The sequence below is a fragment of the Podarcis melisellensis genome (genome assembly GCF_964234715.1).
Source record: "Podarcis melisellensis genome assembly, chromosome: 4".
NCBI classification, from domain to species: Eukaryota; Metazoa; Chordata; class Lepidosauria; order Squamata; family Lacertidae; genus Podarcis; species Podarcis melisellensis.
In genome coordinates, this window is record NC_138531.1 from 69,161,318 (window position 1) to 69,183,595 (window position 22,278).

The window sequence follows — 22,278 nt, forward strand, 5'->3', positions numbered from 1 at the left end:
TTTAATTAACTGTCATTTAAACTGGCAGTGAAGGGTCAGTGTTGCTGGTCTTTAGCCATGAGTACAGACATTAGTTTAAGATGATGAACATGATGGTGTATTCTGGGAATTGAGTATATTGCTGATTTTCTGTAATGAATACTTTACAACTCACATTACCTATTTTATAGTATTTTTATTTTTAAAGTTTTCAACTGGTTATACTCTGATCATTATTACTTAGCAAAAGTTTGGTGCTGCGTGAACATGCAAAGAATATTCTATTCTCTTGCCAATAAATGTCATAGATGCAGAATATTGCTTCCCACTTATATGGGAAAGAAAATAGATCTTTTAAATTTCAACTTCCTGTCAAGAATCATTATTACATTCGCACTTGGAATAATTGGGATTGGGCTGTGTAGGAAATGAAAAACATTGCAGGTAGAGAATAGTTTTCCCAGCGCTTTAAAGCCTTGCTTAGTTTTTTTCTGAAGATAATTCTGTGGATAAAGCAAACCTGTTTGTAATGCATGCAGTTATAGATATATTGCTTTCTGTTGCGTCTCCCTAGTCTTCTCCATGCATGATGAGGAAGCAAGACAAGCCTCTTCCTGCACCACCACCGCCAGTACGAGATCCTCCCCCACCTCCGCCAGAAAGACCCCCGCCCATTCCACCAGATAATAGGTTAAGCAGACACTTGCATCATCCTGAAAGTGTGCCTTCCAGAGACCAGCCTATCCCGCTCGAAGCCTGGTGCCCCAGAGAGGTGTGTGGAACAAATAATATCGCAGGATGTCGAATAGTAGGAGGCGATGGTTCTCCCAAACCTGGACTCACAGCAAGCTCAAATATTAATGGTCGGCACTGTCGAATGGGTTCTGATCCAGTATTTCTGCGAAAACACAGACGCCATGATTTGCCTTCAGAAAGTGCCAAGGTGAGAGATCCATGGTGCATGAAGCTTAATTTTATTTCACACTCTGGCCCTGTTGCCCACAAGTTCAAGTGCCGTTTTATTGTTCTTTTCTTACCATTTGACAGCTATATAATTGAAATCCTGTTAACAATCAAAGAATAATTACATCTACTCATTTAAAGTAACGCTACAGCTTGTACACTTTAATTTGTGGGTTACTTGGTTACAAAAAAAGGCCAGAAAGAGGGAGCTATTAAAAACTTTAATCAAATTATTATGATAGTGACTTTCTATTGCCAATAGCTTCATTTTTTCCTGTTTTGTGGTTTTCTGGAGATTTCTTTGTGTTTTTATAAATACATTTATTTAAGTAAGAGAGAAGAGTAAGACAGAAGGGAACATAGAATAAATATATAGGCCTAGTTTGCACATCAGATTAAGCCAAACCATGGGTTGGTGCAACCTCCTGGGGAAGAGATTGTGTCTACTTTGCTTCTTCCCAGTTATTTTGCTGCTGTGCCATAGTGAGCTCAGCAATAGTTTAGTGTGTCTTTCAAACTCTGGCTCATAGTTTAGCTCTCTCCAGACTAACTATATGCTGTGAACAAAGAAGAAACCTTGGTTATGATTCATGGTTACTTTGGAGAGAGCTAAACCACGAGCCCTGGTTCAGATTACATATGACTTAGCTTATGTTGACACACAACAGCTGAACAACCAGAGAGGAACAAAGCAGCCACAATATTCTCCTCAGAAGCTTGTTTGTACACACTAAGCTGTGGTTTGTCTTCGCATGATGGCAAACTAGGCCAGTCTGTGTTAAATGCCTGGAGTTCTGAAGAAGACCACTTTTTGTGTAGAATTATGAGCCTAGGGCTTGCCTATCAGAAGGTTGGTGGTTCGAATCCCCACAACAGGGTGAGCTCCCATTGCTCGGTCCCAGCTCCTGCCAACCTAGCAGTTCGAAAGCACGTCAAAGTGCAAGTAGATAAATAGGGCGGGAAGGTAACTGGCGTTTCTGTGTGCTGCTCTGGTTCGCCAGAAGCGGCTTAGTCATGCTGGCCACATGACCCAGAAGCTCCCTCAGCCAATAAAGCGAGATGAGTGTCGCAACCCCAGAGTCGTCCGCGACTGGACCTAGCGGTCAGGGGTCCCTTTACCTTTACCTATATTGGTATTGGACTACAAAGAGCAGATTGAGAGACATTAAATTTGAGGGGAAGGACTTAAATAATGCATCCAGTTATTGATGTTACCTACACATTGTGGAGGAATTATAATACTGAGAAATCCATCCTGTGCAGATATTTTCAAATGGCCATCTAGGAAATGAAGAGTATGATGTTCCACCTCGGCTCTCACCACCTCCTCCAGTTGCCTCAGTCTTGCCGAATATGAAGTAAGTTTTATTTTAAAGTTAAAAATACTACTTACAAAGTATGAGGGAAAAGAAAGTTGGCTTGATTAAGTTAACAAATTAAATTTCTGTTAAAACTAAAATGTACCTTGTCTAAATAAAAAATTAAAAAATAGTCCAGTAGCACCTTAGAGACCAACTAAGTTTGTTCTGGGTATGAGCTTTTGTGTGCATGCACAGTTCTTCAGATACACCGAAACAGAAGTCACCAGACCCTTATATAATACCCAGAACAAACTTAGTTGGTCTCTAAGGTGCTACTGGACCATTTTTTAAAAAACAATTATTTCAACTGCGTCAGACTAACATGGCTACCTACCTAAATCTATACCTTGGCTGTGCATGATTTTAAAACACCCTAAAAAGATGCATATTTACAAGAAACCAGGGATGAATTTCCTGCTGGAGTAATATGAAATGAAAAATCAGTATGCTCTAGTTCCTCCAAATCCCATTGTGGGACAATGTGTCAATTATACAAGAGATGAGCGTCATTCTTTGGTCAGGTTCTGGAAAAGCATGGATTTGGTGGTGCATACGACAGGGGTGTTGTAAAAACCAGAATTAGCATGTGGTGGAAATGGAAATTATGCCTCTCAAGGAGATACTCTAAAATATGAAGAAACCTGTCAGAGCTACTCTGCTTCTTCCCCTACTCCCAGTTCATTGTGATAGAGGAAATAAGCATGTTAGCAGTTCAATTTGTATATTTTGTTGAAGCAGCTCCCCATGAGGCATTTTTGCCAGGAGGAAAAAACCCACCAAATGTATTCTACGCCCCATTCGATTAGATCCTATGGTTTGCTTCTCATAATTGAACAAGAAATACACTCTTCCCCACCCCCATCCTTTATTTCATAGAAAGATGCAGCCCAGCCTCAGATACTAGCCAAAGGCAAATGGGAACTTAGGGTAAATGCATACTAATGAGCCCAAGAAACCACTTCTTTCAAAGGAGTAATAATGAAGTGTTTTCTTGGGTTCATTAGTATGCTTTCCCTGCCTTCTAATGGTCACAGTTTTTATCTTGGTTTCCTACTGGTCATAATGCGGCATGTACATTCTTTTATTGTGCACATTTGTATTGAATTAATATAAAGTCAATGCATCATGTGTGGAATGTGTTCTGTGTTTAGGTTATTGTTCTTGGTAACCTCTTACCATACTAATATTATGCTGTGTTTCCAGATGTTCTTTGTTTTAACTTCTTGCTTTGCTGACCCAGTAGCAGGCTCTCCGAACATGATACTTCCTCATAAATAGCAAAAGTGTTATATAATAGTGTAGTGGTAGCGTAACAAGTGTCAGCATACATAGGTTAGTAGTTGCAAGAAACAGCTTTTTGCTATATGTTTGTTGCCTTGTAAGCTGGATGTGCCAGGCTGTTTAAGCACAGCAGATCCAGTTAATGGCAAACAAACACTTTCCATGAGCTTTTACTCATTGTAAAGCTTTGGAAGATGGAATGTTCCTTTTCAGCTGATGTGAAAACAATTAACATTTCCAGGGCAAACTATATGATGTGACTCTCTTGTGGAACTGTGGAACTTTAATATGCTTAGAAGTCATTGTATTGGCTTAACATTATTGAGTGCAATCAATCAATCAATCAATGCTGGTTTGTTTATTGATATGTTGCCCTTAATAGGTTTTTTGAAGAGTAGGATATAAATGCTTAAAATAATTAGGAGTACATTTTAAAGCATACAACATTTCTTGACATGTTTATTAATAGCATTGTAAAATTAGCCATATCCATTAATAATATTTTATGGCTATTGTAACTTAAACGGAAATTCAAAAGACTGGTGCAAATAGATTAGTAGGGAGATTTGATGAGGTTTCAAAAGCTATTTGCAGAACATGGGAGTCACCTTTAAATAAACCAGTCTTACATGGTTAAGGTTACAATCCTAGACCTACTTACCTGGGAGTAAGTCTCACAGAGTCCCATAAAGCTTAAAGATTTCTTCAGCATAGTTGTGGGTAGGATTGCAGCCTAACATATCAATATATGCCAGGAAACTCAGTGAGATCCCATCAGATAAATAAGAGGCTTTAGTAAGCCTCTTTGAGTTCATTAACAATAAGATCATTTGATGGGTTCAAAGTTAAGTTAATTTGGATGTACCAAATTGGATTGAGTGAACTAAGGTGGGTAATTCCCCTGAAGTAAAAATACACTAGATTTTAAGACAAAAATTAATCTATTCAGATGCAATAGTCAACATGGTTTAAACTAAGTCCAGAGAAATGGAAGGGCTTTAGGAACACACAAAGCTTTATCCTGTGCTCCTGGTTTTATGAGTTAGCAACATTAAAGTTAAAATTATGCTAACACTTTTAGCTTTGAATATTTAGTTGGGGTACAGACAAGAGGCAGAAACCTCTTTGTTTGAATATATGATGTGCTTTGGCTCCCTCTACAGAAGGTGGTTAAATATTGCACTGCAGGAATATTTAAATTTCAGATTCTCATCTTCTACTGAAAATCCATTTTCTGTTACTGTCAGTTAAATTTCTGCTTCACATTTTTTAAATGTCTTGAGTTTTTTTAACTGACTTTTTTCTTCTTTTCTTCTTCAAACTTTGGAGTATGTTTAATATATGTAGAACTCTCACTCTACTTGGCTTTTACTCTCTTAACTTGCCCATAATGGCCAGGTTGAACATGTGGAATCACCTTACACAGTTTATGTAGTACATTGAATGAAGTGTAATAGTTAAAACAGATATCTGGAACCCACCCTGCACAGAGGATGGGAAGAAATTTGAGTGGAAAAGCCATTGATAGGAAACAACTAAGCATTTCCTATTTTACCCTTCCCTAGTTCTTTTCCACCCAAAATGGCTGTTGCTTGTCTTTTTCTTGAATCAGGCTTTCTTAAACTTGCATGTAGTTTGTTCCTAAACTAATGAAAATGGAAGTGTGCAGATCTTGCTAAACATGCCATCTCTCTGTCATTTAATATTGGGCACCTACATAATACATTTCAGGATCATTTGATGAATGATTAAAAAAAAAAATTAAGTTCCCGTTATCTCTCTCTCTCCTTTGGGACATCAGCTGAAGATAAAATTACTATGTTAAGCGTCAAGTGTCCACTGCTTCTAACATCTAGCTGAGGGGGCACCAGAAATCTCATAATTTTCCTTAGCTTTATCAGGAAAACGTTCTGTAGCCACCTTATCAATAAGCATCACCATTCATATTTATGCTGAACTTATTGCATATTTTTGTTACACACAGTGTGAAAAATCACCAAATGAGTGTTGCATTTGGATCCAGGAAAGTTGTTGGTTCAAATCCCTCCTCAGTTGGGAAGCCTATTAGGTGACCACCTGCTAATCTTAACCTAACAGCCCTGGGAAAAGCTCAATTTAAATCACCAATAAATGTCATCAATATCTGCTACTATAACAAAGAAACTTATCTGGGTTTGATATACTTTTCTCTTGAGGTCTCCTGTTCCTGTTAAAAATTCCCTCCCTGAGAAACCAAGAGAATGTTTAGAAGAAGATGAATACAAGATTCCTTCATCCCATCCTGTTTCTTTGACTTCACAGTCACCTCATTGTCATAATATAAAGTCTCACATTCGGTAAGGCATGGTTTGAAGGCAATGGTGGAATCATTCTTTGGCATGATAGTATATCTAGTTTCAGTTTAATTTAATGTTTTAATTTATTGATGCAAATGTTCAAATTAGGGTGATACCAACTACTATCATTTTCATACAAAATATGATGTGGTCAATATAACTTTTTAAAAAGTGATCCTCCAGATGCTTGTTTGTTTGCTTAAATAATGTCTCCATTGCTTTATATTTAAAACATCATCATAATCTCAAAACTGTTTACAGACTGAATCAAGGCATCAAAAAAAATTACAAAATAAAACAAAACATTACAGTACAAAGTTAAAATATTTTAAAAATGCACATTTAAAATAACTTAATTAACAGGAAAACAAAACATAAACATAAAATATTAGATAAAAATCAACTGACTGCAAAAGAACTACATAAAACAGTATAATTAGTAACTAAGCAAAATAACTGAAATATCAGCTGCAGTTCCATTATACCCACACATCCCTACACCTGTAACCACTCCCAAATACATCCTTAACCATCTTCCACAGCCAAACCTCACTCACATTCATTTATTCCAGCCATGCAGATACCTCAACTAATCCCCAGTCAACCAGTTGTTACAGGGCATTAAAACCATATAGCAACATTAAGCATAATTTAAAACCAGCTCATTCACCCAGCTCCATCTGGGGCAAAGTAATGCCATGCAAACAGCCACATGACATCTCCCTCCCCATCTCTTGCCAAAGTAGGGTCATCCCTATATTGGTGGGTCTCTCACACTGAGTGGTATACAACTCTGAAAAGCAAAAAAGAAAATAAAAAATAGGGCAATCCAGACCCTTAACTCTGGGCAGCAAAAATTCCATTTTCCAACCAAAAGGGGGTGGCACCCTCACATTGCTCTTGAATTATTTTCCGGAGATAGTATTTATTTATAAATATTTTTTTGTACCACTTACTGTTACAAATGCACCTTGAAGTAGATTACAATGATAGGAATAAAAATTACATTAAAACTATTTCAATTTTAAAATTTGTTATTAATTAGTAATGTTTTTAGTTTTCTGACCCGCGTCCCCATTTTAGAAAGGTGAACCAGTAGGTGGTTTTAGAAACACAATGGCTTAATGAATTAATGATCATCTATGGTGAATTTCCTTTTTCTGTTTTCATATAACTAACATGCCAGTGTTCAATCTCTGCTTTCAGTGTATGTGAGAATGGAATAATGAGTGAAACACACAATTCTGCCTCTGAGATGAAAAGATTGAAACATCCAGAGATGGGTAAGACTTCTAAACTTTGTTTTTCCATGCTTAGAAGACAACCAGATTATTTTTTAAGGTGCAGTTTTAAGAAATCTGCTTTTGCTATTTAGGTGATACCTTTGAGCCTACTGTTCCAGTACCTTTACCACCTGCCCGACCTCCTTTGAGGGAAAACTTAAAACATGGCTCAGGAGTCAACAGGACTCCCTCTGATTATGACCTGCTTGTGCACCCTCCAGGTAATACATTATTTTACATCTAATTTTGTAGCATAAATTATGCAGAGGAGAGCTGGTGGAATAATGAATTTCTATTCTTTTATGAATTCATAGTTGGGCAACTTAAACATATTAGACCAAACAATGCCACAAATTGTAGGTATATTGTATATGTTTAAACTTGACATAAACGAACACACATGCATATACAACTAGATATATTATATTTTAAATGATAAAATGTAGCACAGCAAAAATATCTTGTAGTCAAACAAAACAAAAAAAAATTCTTTCCAGTAGCATGCACACAAAAGCTCATACCAAGAACTAACTTAGTTGGTCTTTAAGGTGCTACTGGAAAGAATTTTTTTTGTTTTGACTATGGCATACCAACACGGCTATCTATCTGTAACTTGTAGTCAAACAGTTTAATACAAATGACTCTAACATGATACTAGGTGCTGCTTTTTAGAAGGGAAGAACTACTCTCCTGCACGTGGACTTCCCTACATAATTCTTTGTATCCCAGGCTAAGTAATACTTTAGTAATACATTTGTAGGTGAGAAGATTATTGCATAAAGCAAAGTTTTAAAAGCACAATGGAATTCAAAAGCTCTTAAGAAATGACAACACAAGCCTTATTCTACTTCGTTATACTATGGTGCTCGTTTTAAAGTCATTAAGATTTCTTGTTTTGCTGCCACTGTATTTTCCCACTGAAGATATTCCATGGCTCAGTGAATTGAGCTGACAGGTCCATGGATCCTGCCCATGTTTCTTCTTGCTGTTTAGACCCTTGCCTTGTCAATAAGTATTTCCTGGTAGTGATGCTGCGTGCTAAAATTACAGCTCATGTGAGCATTCATATATGTACTTGTTTGTGGGTTTAATTATGATCTGTCATAATCACCTGAAAGAAAGTTCATCCTGCATTCATCATTGAACCCACAATGCATGGAAGCTCAAATGCAGATGTACAGATAATTTTACAACACAGAGAAAACTTCTAAAAACGATACAGCGAAAGGTCATTCACAGCGTGCGTTAAGTGTTGTTTGGAAGCTTCACTTTTATGATGCACAATTTCATTACTGGAGTCACTGAACTCCTTGATAAACCTTTGGAGGAAGCACCTCTCTTCCTGGCCAGAGAAAATCAATTTTAAGATTCACTTTTGATCATAGCATTAATGAAGATTCGCTTATTTAATGAGTTTTCTCTCAATGCAGGCGAAGATGCATCTGACAACCCGCCACCCTCGCTTCCCCCTCCGCCACCCCCTGCACGCCACAGCCTCATTGAGCAATCAAAGCCACTCATTGCAGGAAGCAGACCTTTGTCGGGACACGAACTCTACCTTCCTCCTGCAGGTAAGAGTTTAAAAGAGAATACATTTTTCATCTTCTAATAGAGACACAGACAGACGGGGGTGAGAACTGTCATCAACTGCTAGCTAGCTTTGGTCATATTTCTAACTATAAACTTCCCATTTAGACATCGTAAGAAAATAGATGATTTATGTACAGGATAGTGAATGATAAATTGCAAGGAACTTTGACAAATACAAATGTATGCACCACTTCTGGATTGTGCAGCAGGTGTCTGTGTGCACACAGCTAAGTCTCAAACTGAAACTCTCTTTCTCATGCTGAATATGAAGAAGCATCTGTTACAGGACTATTGCAAAATTATAGTTTTTTGCTGAAATAGTGAGGTAACAGTGTACAGCGCCTACCGCACAACATTGTCCAAATCTCTTGAAGTAGCCTTATATTTCCATAACCCTTCAAAAACGCCAACATTTGGATCTACCTCTGTTCTGTTTACTGTTGATACATACCACTATGTTGCTATACTACAGCAAAGAGCATTCCATCTCATTTTGGAGAGTCTTGTATCCTCAAGAATGACTTTTCAGGGGAACTTTGGAACTGTAGTGGAGGGGAGGAGGTGGTACAGAAGCCCTGTTGTCTGAATGTATTTCCACTCTTGCTGCTCAGAGTTGTTTGTTTGTTTGTTTGTTTGTTTTAAATGTGCTGCTGCTCAGCAAGTGGAGTGGGGAGCAATAGCTGCAGTACTGAAAAACAGCATAGAAGGTTTGATGTAGGGTAGCCACCAGAGGTCTATTTGTATTTTTCACCTTGAGATTTGGAGGCACAAAGGCACAGTCGCTCTAGCCCAACCTTCCTTTGAAAGTATATGTTGAAATAGGTTTGCAAACCATAGTTTAGAAGAAATAAAACCTTTTCCGTCTGATTGTGATTTACATAGCATGGGAGGAAAGGAGAAATCTGCATGTAGGTATGTATGAGTGCACAATTCCATAGCACATTTTGTGACATTTGAATTAAGCCTATATTTATTAGTCCACCAGTGATCTCATTTGTATTCATTTCTGATCTTCATATTCTTTGATTACTATAATTGTCCTAGGAACATAAAATTTCCTTTTGTTTTTAAAATTGTATAGATCTTTTCTTTGATCCTGTAAATGGCTTAGTTCCTTTACCTCCAGTTCGGAGATTAACTGGTGAAAATATGAAAACACACAGAACATCGCAGGACTATGACCAGCTTCCATCTTGTTCAGGTAAGCAAAGCACAGTATACAGAACCATTTCTTTGCCACCTTCTCCCCCAAAGAACAAATTGATAACTTTGTCCTTTTTGTGATACTGAACACAATGAATTACTATAAGGAAAGAAAACATTTGAAATTGGTGATCTATGCATTTACACTGTCCATCTTTATTTGAACTTCTATTGTAATTACTTTATTAGAGAGATAGCTGTGTTTCTCAGGCCCACACTACATACTAGTTTCCCTCCTTACTCAAAGGTAATATTACATACAGACAAACAGAAATCATACTATATAAAATAAGGTGTAGGAAAATATTGCAGGAACAGCACAAGGGGTGTGCCACAACTAAGAATAGCCTCTTCTAGCCCCTGCCTGTCACATCTCAGATGACAGGGCAACCACAAGAATGCCTCAGGAGAAGATCTTGGTGTATGGTCCGACTGATGGATTATTACTAACATTATGTATATACCTTTCACCACAAGGCCCCATGAAGGGTTTCAACAATTTAAGCTACAATGTCACAATCACAATATAGGGTGAGTCATGCAAATATACATCTCAGATGTCAAAAGGCCAGGATAAAGAAGTGTATCTTCAGTATGTGACAGAAACTGTATGATGAAGATATGAAGATGCAAGATGCACCTCTGTGTGGCCAATTTAAAATTTCCACTGCCTCACCTGAATTGGGTGTGTTTGTTCAAGAGCCTTGCCTGTGTCCTGCCGCTACTGCAACTGAAATTCATCCAGTAACATAGGATCAAATGGGGCAGTTTATCATGCTAGAACTTTCACAACATTAGCATCAAATCACAGCGTACATGAGTGAGCTTGTCCTCAAAGTAGTATACACATCATCACTTAGTAAATGCATCAAACTTGACACCGTCTGCTGGGCCAAGTCGAAGTAGGCCACGAATCACCCAGAAAAGCTCTTATAAGAAGCACTGTAAGGACACAGTAGCCGTGGAGAAGTATTACTTCTTCACTGTCATCACCACCACAGAATAGGCTTGATAATGAGCTCTGAATTTTGTTAGGTCAGAGTCACAGTGAGTTTTCCTGCTTATCTTCTGGCATTCTCCCTGCCTGCTTCTAGCTCTCAGTTACTTGAGGTAGCTGACATGCTCTGCCTAGCAAGAGAGGGCACTTGGGAGCCATCCTGTCAACCACTTAAGTGATATCTGCATTCCACAGAGTAACCTAGGATATTAAGAGGAGTGCCCATTATGCCAACCAGAATTCTCCCAAGATCCCTCAGGAATGGGCTAAGTGTGTGATTTGTACTCCACGAGTTCATAGTTTGGACACTTATTGAATGCAACAGCAGCTGCCCAGGCAGCATATGCACATTGTGAAAACTTGACCCTACATTCCCATGATGTTAGATGGAAATGTAGTTCTGCAAGCCGAAGCCTAGTATTAATATGTATATTTTTAAAAATCGGACCTGGTTGTATGAGACATTTAAATACACTTGCCGATTTATCATTTACACACCTTAGAATGCAACACTTGAAAATAGAAAAGCCAACAACATAGATATATATTGCATTCCACCAAATAAGATTACACAGTGCAGTGTATTGAACGTTCATTTGTATACCTAGACTAATGAAGTATAGTTTCATGTACAGTAGTACCTCGGGTTACATACGTTTTGGGTTACATACGCTTCAGGTTACAGACTCCGCTAACCCAGAAATAGTACCTCGGGTTAAGAACTTTTCTTCAGGATGAGAACAGAAATCGTGCAGTGGTGGTGTGGCAGCAGCGGGAGGCCGCATTAGCTAAAGTGGTGCTTCACGTTAAGAACAGTTTCAGGTTAAGAACAGACCTCCGGAACGAATTAAGTACTTAACCTGAGGTACCACTGTAATTAGAAACAGACATTACAGACAAAACATACCTAACTGAAGATAGTTCCTTTTTAGATAAACATAGCTGGTGTTGGGAAATGAACTCCTTATTCCTAAACATTTCAGTGATAAATATTAACTGGGATTTTAGACGTTTTCCCCTCAGAAGACCATGGCTGCAGCTGAGGTTCTTTGGTTCTATTCCAAGGATGGATACATTATTTTTTTACTCCAAGGGGCCAAATTTGAGCGGTGGGTGGGCCTGCCTAACTCTCAGTCACATATTGTCATTATTGCATGACAAGATGAACAGGTTGGTTGTCCCGCCGACCTGCCAAAAGCCCTTGCACTGTGTTCCCAGGTGCCTCACAGCCAGCTTGCTGTCAGGCTTTTAAAAACGGCTGTACAAATGCTGCTGTGAGCCCTATGCTCAGCACTTCACAAAGCACAGGGGTAGCAAAGCCATTCTTTCAGCTCTCCCCATTGGGGGATGGGGAGAAAGAAGCCAGCATTTAACGGGCATCTCATAGCCAATCAGTCACTCACGTGCATCCAACGTGGCAGGATTTAACCCATGAATTGGTGCCTGTTCCCTGCTGGAATTCAGCATTGCTCAACCTGCAGGAAGTGCTGAATTCCCTGCCCTCCCACCATCCACTGATGTTACAAGTGATGCCAACTGATGCAGTGCCAAATTGGACTCCCTGGTAGGCCAGGATTGGCCCGTGGGCCAGAGGCTCCCCACCCCCTGCTCTAATCCACAATGAACACAAAACAGTTCTCTTTATAAAATGCAACCATTAAAGCTTGCATAGTTAACCTTATCCATGCTTTAAATTACTTAGGGTGTGATTCTTTAACTTGAACTAATTGTTTTCCATTAGTGGTGGTCCTCCTGATCCCAGCCAAATTTCTTTTTTAAACGTTAACCAAATTGCTGCACGACGTACCTGATATTTGTGTGGGCTACATTATTTGGAAGATTTCTACCACAATCTTCTAAAATATCCACAAGTTTCAACCAGCACTACAAATAATGATGCAGTGTGAATTGTATCAATACTTTCAGTTTAAGCTGAATTAAATGAAAATCTGTGTTCTAAATCATGTCATAGTATAAACTGGAAAGTTTTTTATTGGATTTATAGTCTGTGTAATTAATAATATTCATGAGGAATTGTTCCACCTTTAACCTGAATTGAATAAAACACTTGTGGATAGCATTTGTATTCTGTATTGTGTTGAACATTTCAACACATAATGCACATTTTATATTCATTCCAGCTCATTTTATGAGCGATCGGAATCTGTTTAATTATTTGGCAGAATAAGAACCTTAAAATATGACACATGAATCACTAATTTATCATGTGTAAAAATGATGGGAGTGGTCACACTCCAGATGTTCTGAGACTCTGTGTTCCCTATCTGTGATATATAATAAGACAGCCCTTGCTCTTGGGTTTATAATCTGAGGGACACAACCCAATAGGAAAAAGGAATTTTTGGGGGAGGGAAGGGGAAACAAACTCAAACACTAGTTAAGAGCTATAGAGCCCTTGCAGTGACCAGCTGAAAGGCAACAGTTCAAAGACACCAACCATTGCTAGTTTCTCAGCTATGTCAATGGGGCTGTCCCCCAGCCTTCTCTCTCTTTCTCTCCCTCTAAATTTATTTTTTATAATTTCCACAAATTATTACAAATTAACCCAAATTACTTTAATACAATTTCTTAAAATCAGGTTTTCCGCTCCTGTTGCAAACACATGTCGATCATTTCCTCCCGTAGCAGCATCATTTCTTATTTAGTGTCCAGTTGTCATCCTTCACTTGGTCCAGGAGCGCCTCTTGATTAAAGCCAGTTGTTCAGATTAAGGAGGAACCATCCACAAACCATGCTGGTAGCGGAGGATTATCCATAGCAGGGACACCCCCCCAGGTCACTCCCACTCTGCCTTTCAAGTTGGCAGACACAGGATTGCATGGCACTGCAAGATATTGTAAACTCCCCAGACTCCACTGGGGAGCATTGCGAGGATTTATGCCTCATAAATCCTCTCTTTCCCCTGCTTGAACTTCTTCGCAGCCCCCAGAGGGCTATGAAGAACATCCGCCATTGTTCAGGGGCGTGGCCGGAAACCCCAATCTTCTCTCTTCTTTAGTCTAATGGAATGGCTGTTGCGATGAGGGAGGAGCCTGATTGGGCTAGTTTTTCAGGAGAGCTGATAGACAAGGTCCTCCAGTGCCATCTCTTCCTCTTCATTTACTGGAGAATGTGTTGGCCATGCCAGTTCCTGCTTCTTTCCTAAATATCAGCCATCTATCACCATAGAAATTGCTTTCATGGTTTTTTATGTTCTTTGTAAAATTGCAAATTGTGTGGTGAAGACATAAAGCTGAACAGTCCCTAGTTGATATCCATGGAAGATATTTAAACCCTAGCTTAGTTCTTGCACTGAAACCAATAGGATTTAAGAAGCTTAATTTTGACTGATTGTGTCCTTTCTTTTTCTACTGTCGGCCACAGGCACATATGACTAATTCTGCCACCAAATAAAATGGAAAATCATTTCGATGGTGGATTGTTTTGTTACATGGCCTTGTACCAGATTTCCAATTCCGTTCAGGTTTCATTGTGAGCTTTAATAACTATGTAAGACTGGTCCTTAGATTTAAAAAGGCAAGAAGCAAAATTTAGTCCCAATCTTGTTTATCAGTGATCTGCTGTCTCATATTACCTTATTCTTCATTAAGTGTAATCGTATGGTGCATTTAGGAAACAGTATGTGTAAAAATAAAAATGACATACGATGATTCAGGTTTGCTGCAAACACTTCCCCAGCACCCTAACAAATTAAGCTAATTAATAAAAAATTCCACACAAGCATTGGCTGTGAATAACGAAGAACGTTTGTTTTCGTTACATTTATTGAATATCAAATTGTGTTTTTCTTTTGATTTTCTTCTTGTGCAGATGGTTCACAAGCACCAGCCAGACCTCCTAAACCACTGCCCCGCCGGACTGCTCCAGAAATACACCATAGGAAGGCACATAACTCTGACCCATCTATAGAAAATGTTGATGCAAAAATTGCAAAACTTATGGGAGAAGGCTATTCCTTTGAAGAAGTGAAGCGGGCGCTTGAAATAGCCCAAAATAAACTTGATGTAGCACGGAGCATTCTAAGAGAATTTGCCTGCTTTCCTCCGACCATTTCCCCACGTCTCAATCTATAGCAGTGTGGAAAACCTTGCAGAAAGCCTGCCCTTCTGAAGTTTGTGAGTGTGAACTTGAGAGCTAACATGCAAGTGCAACACTGCGTGCAAGAGAGAGATTATTCTCAAGACATTTTCAAAGAGTAGAGTTCCAGCAGTTTTTCAGGGTGGAGAAACTGCTCCTTTCAAGACATAAGTGGATTTGATCTTCTGTATTTTTGCTAGCCATACTTTTTTGAATCAGGGTTGAACTGACAAATAATTTAAAGAAGTTTACTTCCCATAAACTTTTAATCTGTGAAATGCATTTTCATGTTTACAAGGTGGTGAGTGACCATTTTCAAGCTGATAGTCCTCCTTTGTTCTTGTTCATATTTTCTACTCTTGTGTAGCATTTCCAGCTGTTTTTGTACTGACTTGCCCCATCAACCATAAGTCACTTATTTCTTCTCTCCATTTTTTCTTTTAAAGAAGCTTTAATCTCTTTTTTTTTCCTTTTTCTTTTCTTTTGCATTTTAGCATCAAGCAAATGCAAGGGAAAATGTGGCCTTCACTACTGATTTTTCCCTACTGTTGTATCTTTGCTATTTAGAGAGAGAAAATTGAATGTGTAATACATTGTTTTGTCTTTGGTCTGCCTCTTGGAGGGCATTTTGACTGCAACAGTGGGCAGCTTTTCTTTGACATATGGCCGATAACTTTCAAGGTCTAGATGGCTTCAATTTTAAAATAAATTAAACGTTCACAATATTAAATTGCATTATATGATAGTTTCCCTGAAATGTAAATTGTACGTGGAACATTCCATGATGAGCTTGATGAAAGGTGCCCATGTTCATGCCTTGAATATTATCAGGCATGCCAAATAGATCCATTGTGTCGAGTTATATTAGCAGTGACCAGGTAGACCAGGTGGGATCAGTTAATTTCCTGTGTGAAGAATTATTTGCTGATTCATCACAGCTTTGGGGACAAGTTCATATTAACACAGGTACTTTGAATCTTTGCACTGTTGAATCCAAATGCAATTATTGTGGCACTATTTCTTCGAAGCTCACATTATTACCTTAAAAGCACATTCAGTGCCAAGATCAACCAATTGAGCAAGATTTTCCTTTTTGGAGATACCTTAAATATGTTTGCCTTGAGTTCCTAGTGGTGCCCCACACTGTGACGTTCCAAAGCACAGGCTAAATCAAGACCTTCAACTTCTTAAATGAAGTGTTATTGGTAAGTTCCAGAAAAAAATCCACATGTCCTCTCATTCTTCCTTCTCTACTCAACATTGAAGTCTCCCCCTTTACTTTCACATAAACTCCCTGACATTGTTTAGCCGGAATGACAGGTGGTCCAAATGAATTCAAGCTTTGAGATGGGGAAAATGCTTATCGTCTATTGCTCATGCAGCTGTTGTGAAGAATACAGTCTGAATACACTGACTGCTCTGATACCACAATTGTGTTCAGAGCAGGAATGAGGAAGGTGTGGCTACACAAATGTTGCTGGACTGCAACTCCTTTCCTCCGTAATTGTTGGTCAAGTTGGCTTCGCCTTATGGAAGCTGGAGTTCAACAACATCTACAGCGAGGGGTGGGGATCATTTTTCAACCCAAGGCCTACATTCTCTTGTGAGGAACCTTCTGGGATCCGCATACTTCTGAAGAGTGGGACAGCAGCAAAAGTGGTGAAGCAATGGATGCGACTCTTACCTTTGAATAATAGGCTACATTTCAGCCATGCAGACAGAAATTTAAGTACACATCTGCATCCTTGATCAAGGCAAGCATGACATGGTCACTGTTGAAGGCTACATTCCAGATGAGCACAAGCACTCAAGGAAGGCATGGAGCAGGTCCAGTGAGGAATGTGGTCTAAGGAAGGAAGGGTCCAGGGAGTGTCCCAAAGCCAGACAGAGGCCTGAGGGTTCCTCACTCCTTTTCTAGATGTTCATAGGTTCCTTGCCCCTGGTTTAGAGCCAATATAAGGCACCCATCTCTTCAGCCCTACCACCATATGTGACATGTCCAACATCACCTGGCCTAGTGGTTCAACATCCAATGAAGCTGTTGTGACTTTATAAAAACAGATACAATCATTCAGAGGAACTCCTGTTCCTAATTGAATATAGACTAGTGGAAAAAAGTACTGCAAGGAGGGAATCAGGAACCAGGTCTCCAAAATTAAGGCTGTGATCCAATTTCCAGAAATCAGATTAGGCAAGACATCTCAGTTTGTGGTGCACATCCTCAGCCCTTTCCCTTGGGCCAGTTTTGAGAAGGTCTTTCACCTAGCAACCCATTGTCGCAACACTACTTGATTTGATTTTGGCACTCTAGCTCATTTACGGTGACAAATTTTAAATATAATTTATATTGGAATTCCAATTTTTCATATCCTATATTCTTTCATAAAGATCTGAACATATGACATACCCACTTCTAAACTGTTCAAATTGTAATTCTGTGCAATCATACTTGGCTATCTCTTTGGTCCTCATGGAGAGACTTTTGGATAAGTTCCAAAAAGGATCATTAAGACTGGTTTTGAGCCTTCTAATTCATAAGAACCTTGTTGATGTGCTGCTAAGTTAAAAAGCTGCAATTTTCCTACAGAAAACACAAGTTATATTCTGCCATTTTAAAAGATTAATATATTATAAAGAGGGAAAGGACTACTTGTCATAGCACAAGACCTTCAATTGCAGTAGAGACGATTGTTTTTAGCAGAGGTCAGTGGGTCCCAAACTGTTTGGGGGCACCACCCTCTGGGTTCCATAAACTCAGCCCCAGTGCCCTTCTACCCTACCTTATAAAAAGTATTATTCAAATAGTGGTATGTACAACCCACAAAGGAAGAGAATAATACAATAAAATTCAAAACAGTAACGATTAATTGCACATTTATTCACAATCCAATTAAATTATTTAAAGTAAAAAAATTTTTTTTATGCATTTGATCCAGTGATGCCTGCTTTTCAAAGTCTGACAGTCATTTACACCTTCAGCATCCCCTTGCCTCTTAATGCCCACGCTAGGTAATTCCACCATTCATTCGCGGGCAGTACTGGCCACTTTGGGAACCACTGGTATGGGTATTTAGGAAAAGCACTAATTCTACTCTCCTAAAGTGCGCAGTGGGGTGTTTTGTGTTACTGGGATGACTCCAGTAGATGAAGGCTTGTGAAAGAATGTGTCAACATACTCATAAACCAGGCTTCCTCAAACTCGGCCCTCCAGATGTTTTGAGACTACAACTCCCATCATCCCTGACCACTGGTCCTGCTAGCTAGGGATCATGGGAGTTGTAGGCCAAAAACATCTGGAGGGCCAAGGTTGAGGAAGCCTGTCATAAACTGTCCCAAGTCTGGATCTAATGAGTCTAGGATTCATAAAGTCTTTGAAGAGGTTACAAGGCCATCATATCCCAGTGAAGAATGTCCACATTAATGCCTACCCAATCTAAGTCATCCCATGGATGACAGAATGGTCCTGAAAAGCATTCTTAATACTATAGCCATGCAAAATTAGCTCTCTGATGGTTTGGTTCTTGCTCATGAATTAGCAGAATAATATGGCAAGAGTTCTGTTCTGAACAAGGTCTTTACATTACCACAGAAAAAGGGCTTGTTCATACAAATGTTCACACATATTTAAGCACACTGTTGTGTTTGGTAGCACATAATTCTCAATGAATCAATTTCAGAGGTATTTAAGCTACTCAGAATGGTGGTCCTGTTCCTACATCCAAGACTCACTCAAGAGCTTTAATTAATCATTTCAACATAGTGTCAGCTTTCTGCTAAAGAATTCTAAAATTGCTGACTCAGATGATGGGGCACATCGACAATGCAGACAATATGTAATGCAAGCAAACTCAACGTCTCTTAAATGAGCTGCCGTTTTAGTGCTTGATCAGTGTCCTCAAATAGCCAACTAGTCTTGTGCCAGGTTTGCTTAAATCCCATGTGTGTGCTTGAGGATTTTTCATAATGTGAATTTATTTGTACCAGAATCATATTTCCAGCTTGAAGCTTTACTTTGCACTGACCTGGTAAATATTTTAATTTGTGTCTTAAAAGCTTGACAAACTTGGAAGCAGATAAGTGTGTTTTTAATCAGGTACTGCCTGTTGACCTGAAACGTAGTGCTTCTAGGACTGGTTTCTTGAAAGGACTGCAATAGTTTTCATTTTTGAAGGTTTATCTTCTAAATAACTATTTTATCTGAAAAAAGCCTTTTTATAAACTTGTCTAACGTGGCAAACATAGTGATGTGATCAATTCCTATTTTATTCAACATTCTTTTTTCAATTCTGAATATTATGTAACCTCAAATTACTTTATCTGTTCTTGTAAGGTATTTTATAAAAATGTTAACAGAATCATACATTTTCTTGGAGTGTGTTTATTGTTTTACCCAAGCATCGTGTCATTTCCACAGTTAACCTGCAAATGGATGGATTTGATATTATTTATATGGACTTGTGAAGATGAACAGTTTTTAAATAATATGTTGATATCCAGGAAACTTCTGTACCACTGGACTTAATAATCATGTTCTCAAGTTCATGTGTGTGTGTGTTTGCATAACAATTGTGAGTTACCATTGGTCTTACATAGGAATTGGGTTCCTGTTATAGTTAAAGTTTCTGTTATGTTGAGTAAATACACCATTTAGATAATAGGTTCCTTAAAAAAAATGGTCAGACTCCAAAGAGCGATGATAGACATACTTGAGGACTTCACATCATGGCATTTCTGCCTTTAAACACCAGACCACCATTCCATAACCCAAGACTACTTTTAAAAGGCATATCAGTTTCAAAAGTGTCCTTTGTGGCATGGTGGCCTATTTGAGAAACTCAAGTTTGATGAGCAAAATAGGATTTGTTTTGTTTTATAAGGTATGTAACAATAGTATGTTATATTGTGTCTGGGACTACCTCATAAATTGTCTAGTGACAACTATATATAGAATAACTAGGTTCTTTCTCTGAGAATGGGATCACTGATGAGATACAATTGTTTTATTCTCTTCTATTATCTGGTTCCTCCAGCATCGTAGCACTTCACTTTCTCTGTCCGAATCCTTGTAGGGATGTGATCTGTGTGTGTGGACTTCTTGCCCAGCCTAAATCACTTCGTATCTTTTTAGTCCCTGTCTTGGTGGCTGGCATTTCAGTTTTCTTAAGGAAAAGCTAGCACTCATTCTGGTCTCATCTTCGAAAGAGGTGTCCACTAGATAGCACTCTTAACACATACTACTTTTGGCTTAGAAGAGAGTTGGGCATTTCATCTTCTGTTACCAATTTTGGCTTAGAAGAGAGTTGGGCATTTCATCTTCTGTTACCAATTAAAAGTTGAGTTGTAATAATACTATGAAGCTATGGAAACAAGTATTTGAAACAACTCAGTTCATGGTTTTCAAGAACCCAATGTAATACAGAAATCAGATCCATTCTCTTAAGTTAGAATAAACTGCTAAGTCCTAATGCAAGATAAAGGGTTCTGCTGAAGCAAGGGTACTTAAGTGATGGGGAACGATAAGCAATCATTTTGAAAAAGAATTGCATAATGCTCCTTTTGACAACACTTTTGAGAATGCTATGGAGCCTATGGGAGGCTATCAGTTGATATGGATGATGATTAATGTACCAGGTGGAAAGCTGGCAACTTATTCTTTAAACAAGTTACTGTAACTCATGGTTGTTACTGAAACGTGGGGCTTTCATGAGCCCACGGTAAAAATAACATTGATAGCCCCAAACTCCATTCTTAAAGCAACTGTATACTATCCCTTGTTAGATTTGTTTGTAACATTTGTCATGGGCTGCAATGTGAACTTTCTCCATAAAATGGCAGGTCAATGGTTGGCAGCTCTCATCCACAACAGCCAACATGAGGAGCTGCCAGTGGTGCAGTTGTTGGAATCAGACTGAAGAAGTCATTTTTAATCCAGCAGATTTTCAAATGTGCCCCATGTATGATGTCCGTCATACAGGGAAATGTGGCTATCCACAACAATCAAATCAGAATGATCCGCAATAAAACAAGAATTGTTGTCTAACATAAGCATTTCCCCCACTCATGCTTTCAAGGGTAGGTATTAGACCAAATGGAAAATCAATAGACTCTGAAGACTATTAGGTTGTCATGTATTAAGATGATTGAATGCACATTTATCTTTCATAGGCCACTGTAGTTGGGCCAGCTGAAGGGTGTCCATGTTCTTTGCTCTCAGGACCTGTCGGACTGTCCTCCAAATCTTGGCTGTGTGCTTTGCATGAAGGCTAACCATGCCCTACTTGGTGTCTATCACTGCTGCCCAGTGCACCATGATCTGTGCTGAGTCCCCCCCCCCCCATGTTCACCACAAAGCTGTGGTTTTGTAGACAGATTAGGGTCTCTGTTATATCACTTGCAAGTTGTTGAAGAGAGTCTGAGCAGATGTCCACACAAATACCGATTGACCCTCTTGCGATCCAAGATGGCCTTCCATTTTTACGCCTTCTTTGGAACCATTAACAAAATAGAGTAGCAGCCAGATTCCCTCTGTGGTTCTGCCACATGCTCCGTTGCCCTGATATCCAGCAAACACAGGAGTGCCTGAAGCATCAGGAGCAAAGGGGGGGAAATGGGGAAGGAGTAGCTGGTCAAACTCTATCCTGTAACCCTGCTGGATGATGCTGAGCAACCACCGGTATGTAGTTGTGGCCTCCAGTAACTGAGGAAGTGCTACAGCTTCCCCCCTTCCCTGGAAGCTGGTCAGAGTCAGGCTGTTGCTGCCTCTTGTTGTAACTATCTTAAGGCCTGTTGAAGAAGGAGTTCTGGTTATTCTGGTTTCTGTTTGAGAAGAACCCCACCTGCCCGCCCAGAGGACTTCTAGGCCTTGTTGTTGAAGGAGACTTTGTTGGCACCAAAGGAGGAATAATTTCCCTTCTTACCCTTTCTCTCAATCCTTTCTTCAGAATTAACATGGTCTCTGTCAGGGTGTCTTCCAGCCCCTCCCCAAATAGCTTGTCTCCTTCGAAGGGGTCACTGGCCAGAATGGCGTTGGCATCTGCCTGCCATTGTTTAAGCCAGAGCTGTCTGCACACTGCCATGGACCTTGCTGAGAATGGGTGGTGGCAACCAACGCAGGACCCCCTTCTTCCCTATGGAGAAGGAGCTTATCACAGTAAGTACCAAAATGCACTTGCCTCTGATGAGGCACT

The 22,278-nt window shown here is 39.2% G+C and overlaps 1 protein-coding gene across 1 annotated transcript in view; it reads left to right on the top strand.

Annotated features, from left to right (window-relative positions):
• Positions 1–15,826, top strand: part of CBLB (Cbl proto-oncogene B) — a 59,958-nt gene extending 44,132 nt beyond the window's left edge. Inside the window, exons 12-19 of the mRNA XM_081908401.1 lie at positions 554–922; positions 2,206–2,300; positions 5,780–5,920; positions 7,127–7,203; positions 7,296–7,424; positions 8,634–8,774; positions 9,875–9,994; positions 14,825–15,826. Coding sequence (XP_081764527.1) covers positions 554–922; positions 2,206–2,300; positions 5,780–5,920; positions 7,127–7,203; positions 7,296–7,424; positions 8,634–8,774; positions 9,875–9,994; positions 14,825–15,087 — 1,335 coding nt within the window. The 3' untranslated portion in view covers positions 15,088–15,826. The remainder of the gene's footprint in view (positions 1–553; positions 923–2,205; positions 2,301–5,779; positions 5,921–7,126; positions 7,204–7,295; positions 7,425–8,633; positions 8,775–9,874; positions 9,995–14,824) is intronic.
• The last annotated feature ends 6,452 nt before the right edge of the window (positions 15,827–22,278 follow it).